Below are 17,247 nucleotides of genomic sequence, written 5' to 3' on the forward strand. Positions count from 1 at the left end.
TTTTGTAACCTGTGTCTTGAGTGTATTAAGCTTAGTCTGCGTGTTTGGTTTTATTTGGTCAGTAATCTGCCTTGTTCTGTTTGCTATTCTTATAATCACTTGACATTTACCTTTTGTTGTTAATAAACTTATTTCTTGTTTATAACGTAACCCAGATTGTGCAATTCATATCCGGGGGTGGGGGTTGCGGGGCGGGAGGGGGGGAAGAAGCTGTGCATCTCTCTCTCCACATTGAGGGAGAGGGTGATTTTTATGAGCTTCTGCTGTACAGATTTCTCTATACAGCACAAGACAATATTATTTTGGGTTTTCACCCCACAAGGGATGTGCACGTGAGTGCTGGGTATAATCCCTGAGCTGAGTCTTCCCACACAGAGCTGGTTGCCGTCTGTGTCTGCAGCTTGATGTGGCCGTACCTGTGTGTGTGCCAGAGAAGGCTTGAGAGCCTGACACAGCAAGAGCAGAGTGAGGAAACCTGGGCTGGTGGAAAGGGCAAGCTCAGTAGGTCTCCAGCACATGAAGTGGCATCCCGAAAAGGGGGGTCCAACCTGTCACATCACCAAAAATAATACCATTCATAGGGAATGCGGAAATGAAGCATTTGGGAGATGCTTTTTTGCATTGCCAGATTTCAGGCTTTTGCCTAAAATCTTTAACTGTAGACTTTTTTCTAAAAAAGTATCAACAAGAACAAAAGGAGGAAATTTACTCTTGGAACAGTGAAAAGGGTGCCCTCAAATGAGATGGGGAAAGTGCTGCTGTCCTGACTATGCCAAAGAATTTTCAGTTTCAGATACATTTTGAAGTCACTAGGTAACGGCACTTTCGAAGTTCCATGCACTATTCATGTATCTCCAGATGTGCATGAGCTTGACAAGGCAGACCGCTCCCTTGAGGTGACACATAGGGCCCTTCAGCAATGTCCTGCTGTTCAGTCAAGAACACTGAAGGTCATAGGTAAGCTAAGTGCTTTACAGTATGTGACGGGGTTGGTTTAGCTTCTGCAAGTGCAGTAGGTTTCCTGTTGACAGGGTCATAGCTGGCATTACAATAAAACATTTCTCAAAATGAATATTGAGTCTAGTGCCACACTGCAAATCCGCATGATGGGAAATTCAGGCAGTAATTGGTTTTTGGGGGGGTTTTTTTGCTTCAGGGTATTGAGGCTGGGTGTTTTTTTTTCTGAGGGTAAGAGCCATTTGCTCTGCCTCAGGCTTCCTTTCCTAGATGATCTCTGGGCTTTAGTTATCCTTATCTGAACACATAGCGTTGCTGGTGGTAAGATAATAGGTCCTGTCTATGTGGCTATTTTGTTATATCAGTACTGAATTCCCCGGCATCTAGTCATTCTCCTTGTTCACCGCCTCCCCAGTATAAAGATGTTAAAGTCACAAAGTGCTTCCCTAGTTTGCATTTGAAATTCCTAGAAACATGGATGCTTGAGAATGACAGGTCCTTTTAAGTATTCATAAGCATCACATACTTCTTGCAATGGAGAACTCAAAGGGTACACTTGATATGGACATAGGAATTACAGATGGTAGGAAGTATGCCTGACTAGTATACTGGCCTGCCACACTAAAGAGGGCATAGTCTGTGAATTGGTGGCATGTTTAACCTCTGAAAACATCCAAAGCCCTGGCATATATGTTGTCTTTAGCAAATGATAGCTGGTGACACCCCTTTTGTTACTTCTCAGCGATGCAGCAATATGAATTTTGCAACACATCCCACTATCCTGACCTGGGTTTTGATCTTACATGATTGAAGTCAGTGGAAGCTTGACTATTGATTTCAATGGGCACAGGTTCAGGTGGTGGTCAGAACACACATGTGGCAGCTCCCTTTGTTATGTAAGTTAGGGCACAATTCAACCCTTACTCTATGGTAACAGTGCCTCTAATTTGGTAGATGTGTGCATGTGAACCCTATTTTTTCATACATTTTTGTACAACTTAATGCTTATGAGCAAGAAGAATTAGTAGCAATGGCTTGAAGCAAACTGGCATAGATAGGTTCTCACTCCAGCTTTGCCAGTGTACCTCACTACTGATTGGTAGCATCCCTACAGACCCAACTCCTTGTGTAGCAATAAATGAAGCCAAGTCAGTCAATCTGTTCCAGTGGAGCGCCCCGAACGGGGGTTTTCCACGTCCTTTTATTATAAATGGTTACATAAATCATCCTATTATGCGCATGTACTAACTCAGTCCAACTTCTCGCCCCTTCTCCTGATTGGTGCTTTATGCACTGCGTGTTCCAGTGGTAAACACCTGGTCGGCGCTTAATCAGTGTGTCTCCTGATCGGATGTTGGGGGGGGAACCACTTCAGCCGCTCTAAATTCGGGGGCGGTCTTCCTACCCCCTTAGTGCTTAAGAAGTGTAAAGTTCCTACATCCTTGTTTTACCTTGAGGGGAGATACACAGTTTTATTTGAACATGGTAAATGTACACACACATATATATATTGCATCAGATATAGTTCAGCATAAGGATAACAGAATTTAAAGATGAATATATTACACAATGGTTGGTAGAACAGTGTCAATAACATAGTATTTGATAACATTCAGATCTAGTATTTTACTACCTGATAATATTCAGGTAGAAAGTCCTACATAGATTTGCTCTTCTATTTAATAATACAGAACTTGACATTTAAATTTGTTATTTTAAACATTGACTATTGTGATTAATGTGGCCCCTTTAACTGGAATAAGATCTACATCTACCGACTCTCATTCAGAACCAGAGACTACTGTATATTGGGCCCAGATTTCACAGAACTTTTCTACTGTGTCAAAGACAACATGTACAAATTTTAGTTGCTTAAGGTAGATATTGAGGTCATGGCATCACATTTTCAATGTTGGAACAGCAGGAGTTACCTGTAGATTCAGAATTACCTGTCCCCCAATCACTGACATTCTTGATGCCAAGCTCTGAATCAGTTAAATGATCTTTTGTATCTGCTTCTGAAATTTAGGGGCTACATCTAGAATTGAGAAGACAGTCAAGTTTTCTCAAATGGATTGACTGCTTAGCAGAACAGATGTATAAGGGTGCAGCTTCAGTGCATCAATGAAGCAATCTTCTGCCCAAAGTTAGAGGTACCAGTATGTAATGTTTGCTTTCTGTTCAGAGCCATAGGTGAGTAGTAGAGCCTCATATAAAAAAATGCAGTTTTTTATACTAAGTATTACATATGGATGTTTCAAATGCATACTGCAAAGTGCACGCTCATAGTCTATTTTCCATGCTAGCTTTCAGATCTGTAAGTTGTGATTTGTGATTCAGAGCATAATCTTGGGAGTATTTTGTTCTAAATAAAAAGTATATAATATTGATAGACATCCCAAGGAATTCTTATTGGTGGGATAGGGTTTGATTTTTCCTGAACAGACATCAGAAAATATCTCATTTACAAATACACGTAGAATACAGCAGTGGGAAGCTAGAATTTAATCTTTGTTACATTTACTTTGTGATTTTGATTTCGTTAAGTTCACTTTTTGGATGTACCTGAGGATAGTATTTCATTTGGCACAATGTAAAATGTTTTACTTTTAGTGAAATGATGAAACTTGGGAAAATGCATCAGCCCTTATAAAACCTCAACAGTTGCCATTTTAAGAGATGCCCCAGCATAAGAGCTGAGAGCGTGCGGTTTCTGGCAGGAGATACTCAGACTGAGACATATATTGTTCATCAAATTTTAAAAAGTGTGCAAATCTGATAGGTTTCCTTTCTAGCTGGGCCAGTGTTGGATCCAGTGTTGTGTTCTACAGATGTGCCAAGACCAGATGAGCATCTAACTTGCACTGTTCATTCTTTCTTCCCTGAAACAATCAATTTGGTTTTATATAAAGATGAATGAGTGCCAGAGAAAGCCTTCATTAGTGATGTGACTAAGGGACCAGAGGGGCTTTTCTTTTGCACCAGTACATTATCATTTTGTCCTAAAGTTGAGGAACTTGGAAAGAAATTCATCTGCAAAGCTCAATGTAAAGGCTCACACCAGTATAGAGAATCTGCTTGGATGCTGAAAAATTTGAGTGAGCTAAAATCTCAAAGTACTATTTATTTTCTTTTAGTAGAATGAAAACTTTGTAAGTGTCCCCACTCAAACCCTTTATGCATAATAATCCCCTAATCCCCAACTGCCCACTTCATTTCACGTGACCACCTCCAATGTGTGTTACTCCTTCTGCTTAATCTGTCCCAACTTGTATTTACCTCACAGGAAGGGAAGAACAGTATAAGGTGATTCTGCCTCCTGAAACAAAGCAACTGAACTTTGGAAGATATAAGCAAGGACAGAAGCCATCTTTGGCATCCATCACTAGCCAGACACAGGGGCATAGAACTCTTATGAGTTGAGACAGATAGGTCCTTCAACAAAGGGGTGAGAGTTGAAGTCTCTGGAACCAAATATAAGTGAGAAACATGCAGGAGAGAGAAGCTTGGCCTGGGTTTTACTTTTCAAAGAATACATTGCAAAAGTTTACTGATCTATAAAGATGGGGGAGGGGGGCCTGAAACTGAAGTGATAAATAACTGAATCAACTGATTGTATATAATATTACTGTATTATACAAGTATATAGAGTGAGGTCATTTCTGAAAGCTAATGACACATAGGTGATTAATATCACTGTGAAATGTATGTATTATTATATAAGGAGTTACAGATACTCATTGATATTAGGCCATACGGCCTGCCCAGACAGGAGGGAATGTCACAGCTATGTACCTGTCTTCTATGTAAATTAAGCATAGTGGAATCAGAAACAATGAAAGTCTAACTTGTATAGAAATCATAGAGGACGATGTATTTATAGAACATTTTCTTATTGACTTTTGTGTCCTTTGCTAGGCATAACTCATTTTGTGCCTTAGCCTTTCAGATTTTGTACCTACATGCTTGTGCTATTCTTTTGTACTTATTTCTAGCAATTTGTCCATGTTCTACTTGTGTAGGATTCCTTTTTGATTTTCAGGTCATTAAAGACCTGATGGAGCCATATTGGCCTCTTCCTATCTTTCCTTCACATTGGGATAGTTTGCTGTTGTGCCTTTAATATTGTCTCTTTGAGAAACCGCAGCTCTTCTGAACATCCATTTTGCTCAGATTTTCTTCCCACAGGACCACTTCTCTGAGTTTGTTAAAATCTGCTTTTTAAAGTCCATTGTCCTTAATTTGCTGCTGTCACTCCTCCTTTTCCTTAGAATCATGAAATCTATTATGTCATGATTAATCTCACTAAATAAAGATGTCTTCAATACATCTCAATAATTTATTAGACATTTTATGTTTTGCTGTATTACTTTCCCCCAACAGATGTCTAGGTAGTTAGACTTTCCCACTACTATCAGGTCTTGTGTTTGGGATATTTCTGTTGTTTGTTCTAAAAATGCTTCATCCACCTCCTCTTTCTGATTTGGTACTTTATAATAGACCTCCACCATGATGTCACCCCTAGTTGAGTCTGGGAAAAGCCAGACTTGAAGCAGAGCTCTATGTAGCTCAAAAGCATCTCTCTTTCTCTTAAAGAAGTTGGCCCAATCAAGATATTACCTCACCCACCTTGTCTCTCTAATATCTTGGGACCAACATGGCTACAACAATACTGCAAGTAACAGAGTGGAAAGTCTCTACTTTTACTTCTGTGCTCTTTCACTTCCTAATCATTTTACTTTTTCCCTATTTGTTGTTTTATTTGCAGTATTTACTCCAAAAGCCTCAAAAACTGAATGTGAGTCCAGTATTCCTGAGAGTGGGGAGGCTGTCACATTATCTTGCCAGGTGACAGGTTAGCACCCAGCACAGCGTCAGGTGTGCTGGATGAGAGTCTTTGAAGAACTCACCAAGGCTGCAATTAAAACCCAGGACACTCAGATTGATACAGCAACAAATCTGTACCACAGAGAAAGCCAAGTGACATTTACCGTTGAACATGAGGACCAGGCATTAAAGTTCACTACTGAAGTCATCCATTGCAACAGAACTATAAGAAATGCTTGTCCCTCAATTTAAAAGGTGACTGGTTTTGTGCAAGCAGGCTGGCTCTAGGTTTTTTGCCACTTCCCCCCCCAAAAAACACCACACACCTTTCAAAATACAAATATTTATGGTGCTATATTATAATCTGAAACACAGTGATGATTCCTGCATGAATCTACTCCGCAGTCTGCAAAATAAAAACACCATCACCACATGAGATGAAGAAAAAAAACAAACCTTACCATGGCAACTATCATTCTTACAAATGCTCAAGAGGTCTTCAGAATATTTTGGAGTGTAAAGTAGCTGGTTAAAATTTCTAGCCCCAGGCTACAGGACTTTGAAGTGAAATTGAACAGTTTTACCTTTTATATGCCATTGAAGAGACACTCTAAGAGTTAAAGAGATTAATTCAAACAAAGATATCTTTCAGGCACCATAGACATATGCACAATACACTAACTAGGACAGTTGTAACAGTGGAACACCCACATGTAGACAAGGCCTCAGTTTCCCTATCCCAGCCCTCTTATAAGGGTCAGCTGGGCCCTCATTATGCCAGCTTCTTGGGGCGTGGCCCCCAGCTGAGGCTGCTTTCCCCAATCAGCCCCACTTTTCCTTCCCTGCCACAGCCCCCTCCATGGGCTGTTTTAAGCCTTTTAAGGCAGCAGCCAGTGACCACCCCACTACACCCTCCCTATCAAAATATCAAAATAACTATCACTTCAGAGAAACAATTTTCTGGACAATTCACAATCCACTGACCTCTCCATATTCCCTTATCCATCTACAATCCCCCTGGGAAATATGCTAACCTTGCCCCTACTCCCCAGGCTGGTTCTCTCCTTTTCTTTACCAGACACCCACTATCTCCCCTTTACTGCCAATCCCTACCCTTTTACCTTTGGATCTATCTTCCCACTCAGCCTGTCTTCCAAGCTACTGGTTTCCAACCCAACAGCAGAGCTACTGACATTTCCACCCCCTGAAAAAAACCCTTCCAAGGCTAATTCTCCAAATCAGCAAAGGGGTGTTGAGAGTACTAGCCTCCCACATCCTACCCCAGTGTAGTGTGTGCATTCCAGTAGCTTTGGGGGTTAAAAATGTAATTAGCTTAAATGAACAGGCCCTCAAACAAAAGACATTGTTCAATTTGTTTACATATCTGTGAGATTATTTACCAGCTTCTCGGGGCAAAGAGAAAATGAAAAGGAAAAAACAACATACAAGAAGAGTTAAATACTCACTAGCTGGAAAGGTGAGACGGAGTTGCAGCCTGTAGCTGTTGAAGACCAAATTGCTCTTTTAGGGGCACAGCTGGCTCGCTCGCCCAGATTTAAAAGGCCAGCTATCAAGCACGCATGCTCAGAAAGGCTCCCAAGACAAGAGAAGGGTCATGTTTCCCACTAGGCAGTTATAAAGCAGGGAGATTTCAAGGGAAAGGGGCTAAGCACCTTGCCCCCGCCAAAGCAAGTCCATTTCCCTGTAAATAAATAAAAAAAAATCTCTGCTCAGAAGTACATTAAGTAGCCCTCTGTGTCCTCCACTACATCATGGATCAGAGAATGCTGCTGCTGTAGCCATGGGAGCTAATGGTAGACTGAGGGATGAGAATTTTGTGCAGCTGGTGCAGAGTTTGTGGGATTTGGCCAAGGGTTTCCCAAATGCTCAGTTTATGTGCGTCTCTGCAGCAGGCCCTGTCCCTGCCAAACCATTTTAGGAAAATGTATCTGTGCTTACTAGAAAATTTATTTTAAGTGCTCAGGTCCATGGATCCATTACAATGGGTACTTCAGCCTGCTTGGGGGCAGAACCACCACCTGTTAGGCATTGGAACTGTTCCTTCAAGTGGATTAGCGCCTCAGACAGGAAGCTTGAGGTGGGGTGCTGCAGAAGCCCATATTCTGTTAGGGCCAGTTGGAATGGAGAGGATCTCTTTCAAGCAACTTGGTCCCAGAGTGATTCCTGAACACCACACGGAGGAATGTCCCACCCCCTATAGTTCCCTTCAGTTTTTTTCTGCCTCAGTGGTTGGCAGCTAAGCCAGACCTTCCTGCTGCAGAACTTTGCTGGGGAAAATTCCAGACTTTAGTTCAAATTTCTGACTAATACTTCAGCTCAAAAATGTGTCCATGTAATTCCTAGTCATGTCCTAGGGCTGCATTTGATTTCTGGGGAGACTCTCTCCTTCAGCTCTGTTTCCTCTTCTGAGATGTTTGCAGCAGTTGCTGCCCCTTCAGGCTTCAGCGAGAGAGCTAGGCTGACAAAAACAGGTGAAAGGAATGGCCTGTGTCCCTTGCTTCTCACATCCAGTGTCCCATTGGGAGCCTATCTGGCTATGTGGGAAGAATGCAGTTTTCCTCAGAGCCAAGTCTGGCTGGGTGGTCCCCCGGCCCTTCTCTCCTACACCAGAAAAGCATGAGGCAGGACTGGAGAAGTCGGCTCTGATGGGATGCAGGCTACAGCGCAGGCCAGGGCAGGGTAACCTAGACCCCCCCTCTCATGGCAGGAAAGGAAACATGGAGCCCTCAGAGAGTTATTGTCTATGGGTAAGTGCAGATATTTTAATTTGCTGACTGAACTCAGTATTAACAGGTGCATCAGAAGACAAACAGGAAACAGAGTAAAGAGAGCCTGCAAGTGCTCTGCCTTGGGGAATTCCTCCCAGTCTGTCATTGCAGACTCATATGTGTGACAGTTCTTTAAAGCTTTATTGTGTTTCTGCCTCTCAGTGGTTTGAAAATGTCTCAGTAAGCCAAAGCTGCATACAGCAACTCATAAACCCCCAGCACGGCTAAGAGCTGGTGATATCTAGACGCTCTCAAGAATGTCTTCTGCTCTTTTAATAGCACAGCTTGGGCGAGGGTGTATAGGTTTGTATCACGTAGCTTTCTCCTGTTGCTAACATCAAAAATAGTACACAGAGTCATTTGTTACACACAGTGAACAAAACACCCAGCAGACATTTTGAACACACTTCACATAATCTTGTAGGACCTAAAGCCTGAAATATTTTCCTAGTCTTTTTTCAGGCATAGTTCTCATTGATCTCAGTGGGAGCTTCGCTTGAGTAATGACTGCAGGACTGGCCCTTCAGTTTTCTCTGTCTTTGGGTTAACTCCTTCTCACCACGGACTTCAATGAGACTACATGTTTGTGTGAAGTTAGACAGGTTAGGCCCTTTGAGTCTGATCGAAAGCCCACTGAAGTCTATGAGAGTTTTCTATTGACTTCCATCGGCTTTGTATCAGGCCTGTTGTGCTCCTGTATACTGTGGACATGGCCTTTTATGCTTCTCAAATTGGGGCAGTTATATCCGAATGGAAGCCAGTGTGTGAGGTCAAAATGTAGAGAGTGACACTAATCAGTGCTGATCTTGCAAATTTTAGAGGAAACACAAGTGTGGCACTGCAAGGGAGGGGGGGTGAGGAAGAGAAATGTTAGTTATTTAAAAATCCCTTCTTCCCATGAGTCCTGTCACTCCATCCTCATGCCCCCCTCGCTTTCATTGCTTCCATCTTCCACCTAGTTAAAAAACATAACATCGTATTTTCTCCCTGTTGTTCCCAGCCCCATAGCATTAACTGCTGAGGGAAGATGATACACAAAGGGGGCATTATAGGGGAATCATTGACTCTTACCTTTAATTTCAGGGCCTCGCAGCAGGTCAGTTTCCATTGCTAGTGAAATTGGAGTTCATGGAGTCAGGCATCTTCTAATGTGAGTTATTCATTCATACTACATACAGTAAATGTGGCTGGTTTTCAGCAGAGGGTCACAAGCTGCAAGCAGGCAATCTGCTCTGCAGGGACTGCTCAAGCTCATGTCCCCCCTCCCTCATTACCATAGTATCTGAGAGTTTCACACTCTTTAACATATTTCTGTTTATGACACTCCTGTGTGGTTAAGAAGCATTAAAATACCAGTGTCACAGATGGGGAACTGAGACACCGCATGACTAAGTGACTTGTCCAAGGTCACACAGGAAATCTGTGGAGGAGCAGGGAATATGGAAGTAGTTCCCAGCTATTGCCCTAACCACTAGACAGGCTTTCCGCTCTTCTTTAGTTCAGTCATCACAGCCCAGCTGCCCAGGAACAGCTCCCTTCAGCCTGTCTCTCTTGGTCTCCAACTGCCTTTTTACACTCCTCCCTGACCACCCTCAGACTCCCTGCCTCTCTCTGCAACCACCCCCCCAACTGGCATGGAACCTGCTTGTCTTGGCAAGCTATCGCCCACCAGTGCAAGGAAGAGCAGCAGATTCACTCCTTAGTAGAGTCATCACACTGCCTCTGGGATCTACAACTGCAGAGGCTTCATCCACATTTGTCTCACCTCTAAAAGCCAACATTAATTGTTTTCATTCTAGAGGGAACTCATAAAAAAGCCACTACTATAGTTTCCTGAAAACCCACCTGTGTTGTGAAACCCACAAACTACCTGACCATGGCTAGGCAGCCGATACGCTATGACCAATGCTCACTCACTAATCACATGACTGTCTCAACATTCCCTTGTGCTCCCCATCTGTTTGTGATATCCAACTGTTGTCTCCTGCCTCAGCCTTTGCTTGCAAACCCATTTGAGCAGGGTCATTTTTTCATTATGTGTGTGTACAGCACTTGGCACACTAGGGCCCTGCCCCGGCTGAGGCATGGAGACACAGTGCATATGTTAATTAATACAACTAACAGGGCATCTTTCATCAAAAGCTCACAGACTGCTAAGCATCAGCTAAGCCTCACAACACCTGTGTGAGGTGTGCAAGTGCTCAGACAGGATGGTGATAACTGGGGTTTAAACACCCAGACAATGGTTATCACCATTTTACAGATATGTTAATGGAGGCAAATCTTACACACTGGTGATCTCTGTGTTAGGAGCATTCCCATAAAAACACATGGGCAGACCCCTATAGCAAGGTGGCAAAGGGCTCTGGGTGGACACAGAATCCACCTGTGCAGAACAGCTTGCAGGATTAAGGTGTTAGTGTCTACAGCAAAGGCACCAAATGAGTATGTAACAGATGGGACTAGAGCGCAGGATTACTGAACCCCACCCCGACCTATTCCCCAGTATCTAAACCACACTCCCTCCCACAATGCACTGCAACATGAACAAAACAAGATGCTTTGTTAGACCTTATTAGTATCCAATTGCTATTAATAGGCCACTAATTCTTTAAGTTTTATTAATAAGAATCAGTGACAGGTGAGAGTCTTCATATTTCACATAACTGTTTTCTGTGTTGCTGAAATCCATGTAATTCTTATGGTTGTTTTTTTGGAAACAAATTCTTCAGTGCTTTTTTTTCACAAAATCAGATCTGTGCCAGCAGCCCTACAATACTTAACCAGCATATGTTTGTGTGTGTGAAAGAGAGAGAGGGGGATAGGAAAAGGATCTCACTTTATTTGGTACCTGCTCCTGTCTCCTGAACACCTTTTTGGTATTCAGTCATCTCAGCTTAGGTCAGTAGCCGATCAAGCCTTTGTTGTGGTGACTGCCGAGGCATGGCACTTACTCCTCCTTGATATCTGTCTCAGTTCTTCTCCCATCATATTCTTTTAAAGAACTATTTAAAAAATATATTTGCTATGACGGCTTTTGGACCTTCCCTTGTCCCCAGCCGCCACATGCATCTGCTTGAGTTTGCTTCTGGTTTTGAATGTTTTTTGTTGCAGATAGTTGTAATATTGACATTTGTATTGTGTTTTATACTATATTATGATGACTTGTCCATCAGTGCTTTGTGGCAGGGCCATTTATAACTAATATTGGGCGCTATAATGCTATCATTTTAAAAACATAATGCCTATCGATTTCAATGGGGAGCGCTGCATAAAACTGATGGCACAACAGAGCCAATTATTCTTATTAACTGACTAAAAATTATGTTAAACTATGACAAATACCTTGACTAGCTTTCAATTGATTTTTATGAACATGATTCACCTGTTTTTTTTTATAATCCCATCTGTTAAATTGAATCTTCTCCCTTATTGCCATAATATATTAATAGTTGAGTCATGACACTTGGCTTTTCACAAACATAGATATTTATTCAAGGCATGATCCTGAGTTAAAAGGCACTAAATGTATTTGTGAATAAAGTTTCTCATGTACATGTTTGCAGAATTGGATCCTTTCTTTCATCATTTTAATTTACCCTGCTCAATATTGCCAAATAGAGCACTAAGCAGCATGAACTGTGAGCTTCCCATAACTTAATAACTGTTAATGGCCACTTCAGGGTACCTCCTAGGGATTACCCACATTAAATATCCAGGGGACTCTCAGAGAGTTCAAAACCCCCACTCGTGGACTACAGCTATAGAAGAAATAATTTAGCTTCATGCTAAGATAAAGTTTTTTCCATACAGAATGATAGCACTAAAGCTTTAACCGGACCACTCAAAAGAGAGAATGTGCTTGGTTAGTGTAAACCCAAACTCACGGAAAGCTTCAGATTTTGGGTGTTCTCACATCCCTTGTAAATAACAGTTGATGGCAACAAAATAAAATGTTATTCACCATTTTTAATGTCCAGAGGCACTATTAAACATTTAACCTTTTTCCTCATGATTTTTGACTCTGAAATTTCTTTTTTGTGTGTTTAAAACCTCTAAAGAACAGGAGAATTTAAACTAAGAAAAATAAAAACTGAAAACAGATTTATGAAAGTCTTGGTTAAATTCATGAAAACCTTGGTTAAAGCCACAGAAACCATTATTTTGTGATTCCTTTTTTTTTCATTCTCATCCTTGAGATTCCTTTCTTTGGCATCTGTTACTCCAACCCTGGAGAAAACTAGGAGGTTTCCTGCAAATATACACAAAAGATGGTCCTGAAAACAGTTCAGTAACAGCAAGCTCCTCCTCCCAGCTTCGCTCTCCTCATCTCACAGAAAACAAAGAGACTCCGTGTAGCTTGAGTAATACAGATTCCCTCGAGGGAAGAAGAATCATGGGCACTTGCATGGTAGCGTTGCTTAAATTGCTTCTCATGTAGGCCAAATCCTAAAAAACACTGTAGTGTAATAACAGCTTCCAAACAATTTCCAATAAACATCTACAAGTATATTTTACACACTGATATAAGGCACAATAGAGAAAAGACAATGATTTTTCAGGTCATTTGAAATTCCCCTATTGATATTTATCTATGCATTTTATAATGACAGGATGGTAGGGTAGTGACAGGTGGCAAACAGAAGAATGTATTTTCAAAGGGGCATATGCCTTCCACCTGCACCTAGGAGAAACATGCAGAACTACCTTTCAGGAGCAGAATGGCACAGAGTCAGTAAAACAAAGGGTAGGCAAATAACATTGCAATTAAATTGAATTTAAAAAAAGTAACCACCACCAGAAACATATTTAGGCTTTTCCTATTTTTTTAAATGTTGCATTGTTTTTGTTTTACCAAAATATAAAATGTATATGTTCAAATTTTCCTTGCATACTGCTATACATTAGTCCTATTTTGATCATAAGCTTTTCCGGACAGGGAACTTGTCTTCTCATTGTGAAACACCTACTATACTTTTAGCCTGTACAAATAATAAAAAGTTTGTTAACCCTTTGGAAAATTAGACTCATATTTACATGCTCCTAAGCATTCATTTAGCTGGCAGCCTGGCTAGTGCCAGTGCAAGCCTTAACGTTGCTAAAATATGCAACTATTAACATAGTTAAATACATTAAAATAAATAGTATTTTTAATATTTTAAAATGGACTGAGATTTTATTTCTGGAATTGCATTTCATTTTACCATAGATTCTTATTTAGTGAATATGCAACTTTCCTTTTCCCTTTTGACCTTAGTTTGCATGAATGTGTTATGACACTGACAAGTCTAAAAAAATTGACCAGAGCAATGCTAACACAAATTGTTTTCGGAGTTATCTAGTGCATAAGAGACAAAGAGTTGTCACACTGAAACTCCTTTGACTAAAAGACCGTTAGTAATGTAACCTCATGCAGCTTCTTATGAAATATCACCACCACACAACTTCTGTCACTAGTGTGGGCCCAGTCCCTGCTTAGGCTTAGATCAAATTCCCTTTCACTTCAATGACAGTTTGCAGTATTTGTAAACAATATATTGTAAATTGCATTAGCAGGGTCCTATACGGCAAGTCTTCCACACGGGGAAATGCTATTGTTATTAATGGGGGGTTCCTCATGCAGAGGATTTACAGGATCAGGCTAATAGAGACTGGCTATCCAGTTTTCATTCTTCTATTTGTAAACAGAGTGAATTCGTTGTATGAATATGGATAGTTTTCCAGTAAGTGCCTGATCCTGTATTAACAGCACACACAAAACCAATATAGGCAGGGAGAATTTAAGGTATGAGGGGAATTTAGGCTCAGACCCTAAGTGAAAAGGAAACAAAGGTGACATGGCACCCAGGAAATGGACTGCATTGTCCCATAAGTCCTTCCTTTTCAATGACCACAAATCACAGTAACATAATTTTTAAACTTGAAAAAAATTTAAAAGGTATTGCTGAGTGCATGCAGATACTGTTCAATGTAATTTGGGCCTGCTCTTCTGCATCTTTTAAGATGACTTTCTACATAGAATCTCTGATTTTATTTAATTTCCTCCTTATTTGATGGCATTTACTCTGATGTGTAGGACTGGGAGATGAATTTTCATAAGTGTCCTACTTCATTATGGCAGGGTTTTTGTTTGATTTCTTAAATACAGCCACTTAATATATTTAATTTCTTCCCATGTACAACACATTTCATTCATATCATAGCAATTAATATCTTCTGTTCTTTATAAAGACAAAGTATTTTTAGAACCATAGTTGCATCATTCACTATCAGAAATGTATATTAAATATATTAAATGTTTATTTTGTAAAAGAGTTTTAAAATGTACAAAAGCATGCATTTCATATTGCTTTTGCAATCAACAGATCCAAACATACAATATGGACTAAATACATCTGTAAGTTTATTTCTTTAAGACATAAAACACTATAACCTAAACAGACACCTTCATATCTGGACTTTTTTGGGGTGCATATCTTACTGCATGGTCTTTCTGTTATCATTTAAACTCCATGTAACTTTAATAATGATCATTGAAGACTTTTTTCCTGTATTGTGATTGTTTGTTTATAAAACCAGTTTAAAAACATTAACTTTCTGAGAGGCATTGCAAGACTATAAATAATGCAACCTGCTAGGCTACAGATAAACTTACTTTTCAAGAAAAGGCATTATTCAGTGAGGATGAATCATCCAAAATGATCATGCAAATAAACAAGACAGTCTGAACTGAAATTTCAAGCAACAGAATAAAATGTTTCCAAACCCAATGTTGCTTAAAAATGTTGCACGGCTTTAAAAAAAATAAAATTAACTTTAATTTATCCTGCAATAAATAATACTACACACACCTTGTGCTACCAACCTGGCTAAAAAAAATAAGAGGCTATCTCAGTGTTCTTGTTTATTGCATCTTTCCTCTAAAACGGTGTCAGGAAGGCTCATCAGTTATGGTAAATTTGGGCTTCAACCTGAAAGACCTCTTCCTACTGGTGCTTTTAGGTGACAATGGGATGGAGTCTATGATGCTCCTGTCTTCCTCCAGTTGCCTGGCAGTGCAAGAAGGGGTGGGCACTTTCACCGTGTTGCCAAACTTAGAGTAGTCCACTGAGTACCTACCATCTTCCTCGGCCACGATGGGCACAAACCTTTGGCCCCAGAGGATTTCATCGGCCAGGTAGGAGGTCCTGGCTTGGGTGGTGATGCCAGTGGTCTCCACCACCCCTTCCAAGATGACGATGACTTCTAGGTCCTCGTGGTGGTTGAGGTGTAGGGGGGAGATGTCGTAGAGGGGGCTGTTCTTGTCTATCACATGGTAGATGAGGAGCGGGGAGACCAGGAAGATGTTGCTTCCCCCCACTGGGTTCTCCATCTGGATGTCTATCTGGTTGAGGGGCACCACCTCGCCCTCCTGGCTGGTGGTCTTCTTCACCACCTGCATGCGGATGGTGGCGCTGATGATCATGCTCTTGCGCAGGTCACCCACCCGCAGCATGAAGCAGAGCCTGCCCTCCCGCAGGGCAATCACCGCATGCTTGCTGAAGATGAGGGTCTCGGCCCGGCGGTGCGCCTGAGCTGTCTTCATGAAGATGCAGCCCAGCATGATGGCGTTGATCACCAGCCCCACGATGTTCTGCACGATCAGCACCAGGATGGCAGCCGGGCACTCCTCGGTCACCATGCGGCCCCCGAAGCCGATGGTCACCTGCACCTCGATGGAGAAGAGGAAGGCGGAGGTGAAGGAGTGGATGCTGGTCACACAGGGCACGAACCCCCCGGCCTCCTCCCCAGCCCCCCGGCTACCCCCTGCCTGCAGCTGGGTGCTGTGGTCCAGATCCCCGTGGGCGAAGGCGATCAGCCACCAGGTCATGCCGAAGAGCAGCCAGCTGCACAGGAAGGTCATGGTGAAGATGATCAGCGTGTGCGGCCACTTGAGGTCCACCAGGGTGGTGAAGACGTCCTGCAGGAAGCGGCCCTGCTCCCGGATGTTCTTGTGGGCCACGTTGCAGGTGCCGTTCTTCCCCACGAACCTGGCCCGCCGCTCCCGGGCGCGGTAGCGGGAGTGCTCCGGGACATCCTCGGCGAGGCGGGTCAGCACATACTCCTCGGGGATGATCCCTTTCCTGGACAGCATGGCTCCCCCGAGGCGCTCAGCAACGCGCCATGCCGGCTCCCGCGGGCAGCCGGGCACACGCGGCTCCTCCCCACCCTTCCCCGGCTCTGCTCCCAGGCCAGGCTGGCTTCTTCCTCCGTCCCCGCGGCCCAGTGCTGGGCGAGCCCCAGCTGCTCACGCCAATCACAGCCCCGGGAGGGTGGGGATAGGCAACGGGGAGGCAAAGGGTTAGTATCTGGTGCACGGCTCCGGATTGCGGCAGCCAGGGCTTCGGACATGCAGAGCCTCCGGCCGGGCCTGTCCCCGAGGCGGGGAGCCCCCCCGCCCCCCGCCACCCGGGAAGGGGACGATGCACGGAGAGGTGCGCTCAGCCCCCCTGCGCCTGGCACGACTGCAGCGCTCCCTGCGCCGCCCGGTGCAAGCGGGGAGCACCAGGGGGCGCCTCGGCGCCAGAGATTCCCGGCTCAGGTGGATGGAGCGGGGGCGGGGGCGGGGGGCACCGAGGGAGCCGGTGTCACGAGACAGGGCGTGCAGGGGGCACACAAATCCCCTCTGCTTCAG

At 42.9% G+C, this 17,247-nt stretch overlaps 1 protein-coding gene across 1 annotated transcript; it reads right to left on the reverse strand.

Moving 5' to 3' along the window:
* Positions 1 to 12,585: 12,585 nt before the first annotated feature.
* KCNJ11 (potassium inwardly rectifying channel subfamily J member 11) lies at positions 12,586 to 16,978 on the reverse strand. Its single transcript, XM_045015440.1, has 2 exons — positions 15,425 to 16,978; positions 12,586 to 13,022 (listed from the first exon to the last, which is right to left on the reverse strand). Exon 1 carries the CDS (start codon positions 16,705 to 16,707, stop codon positions 15,505 to 15,507), a length of 1,203 nt encoding a protein of 400 aa, XP_044871375.1. The 5' UTR covers positions 16,708 to 16,978; the 3' UTR covers positions 12,586 to 13,022; positions 15,425 to 15,504.
* Between the last annotated feature and the right edge of the window lie 269 nt (positions 16,979 to 17,247).

Source organism: Mauremys mutica, chromosome 4 (assembly GCF_020497125.1).
Source record: "Mauremys mutica isolate MM-2020 ecotype Southern chromosome 4, ASM2049712v1, whole genome shotgun sequence".
NCBI classification, from domain to species: Eukaryota; Metazoa; Chordata; order Testudines; family Geoemydidae; genus Mauremys; species Mauremys mutica.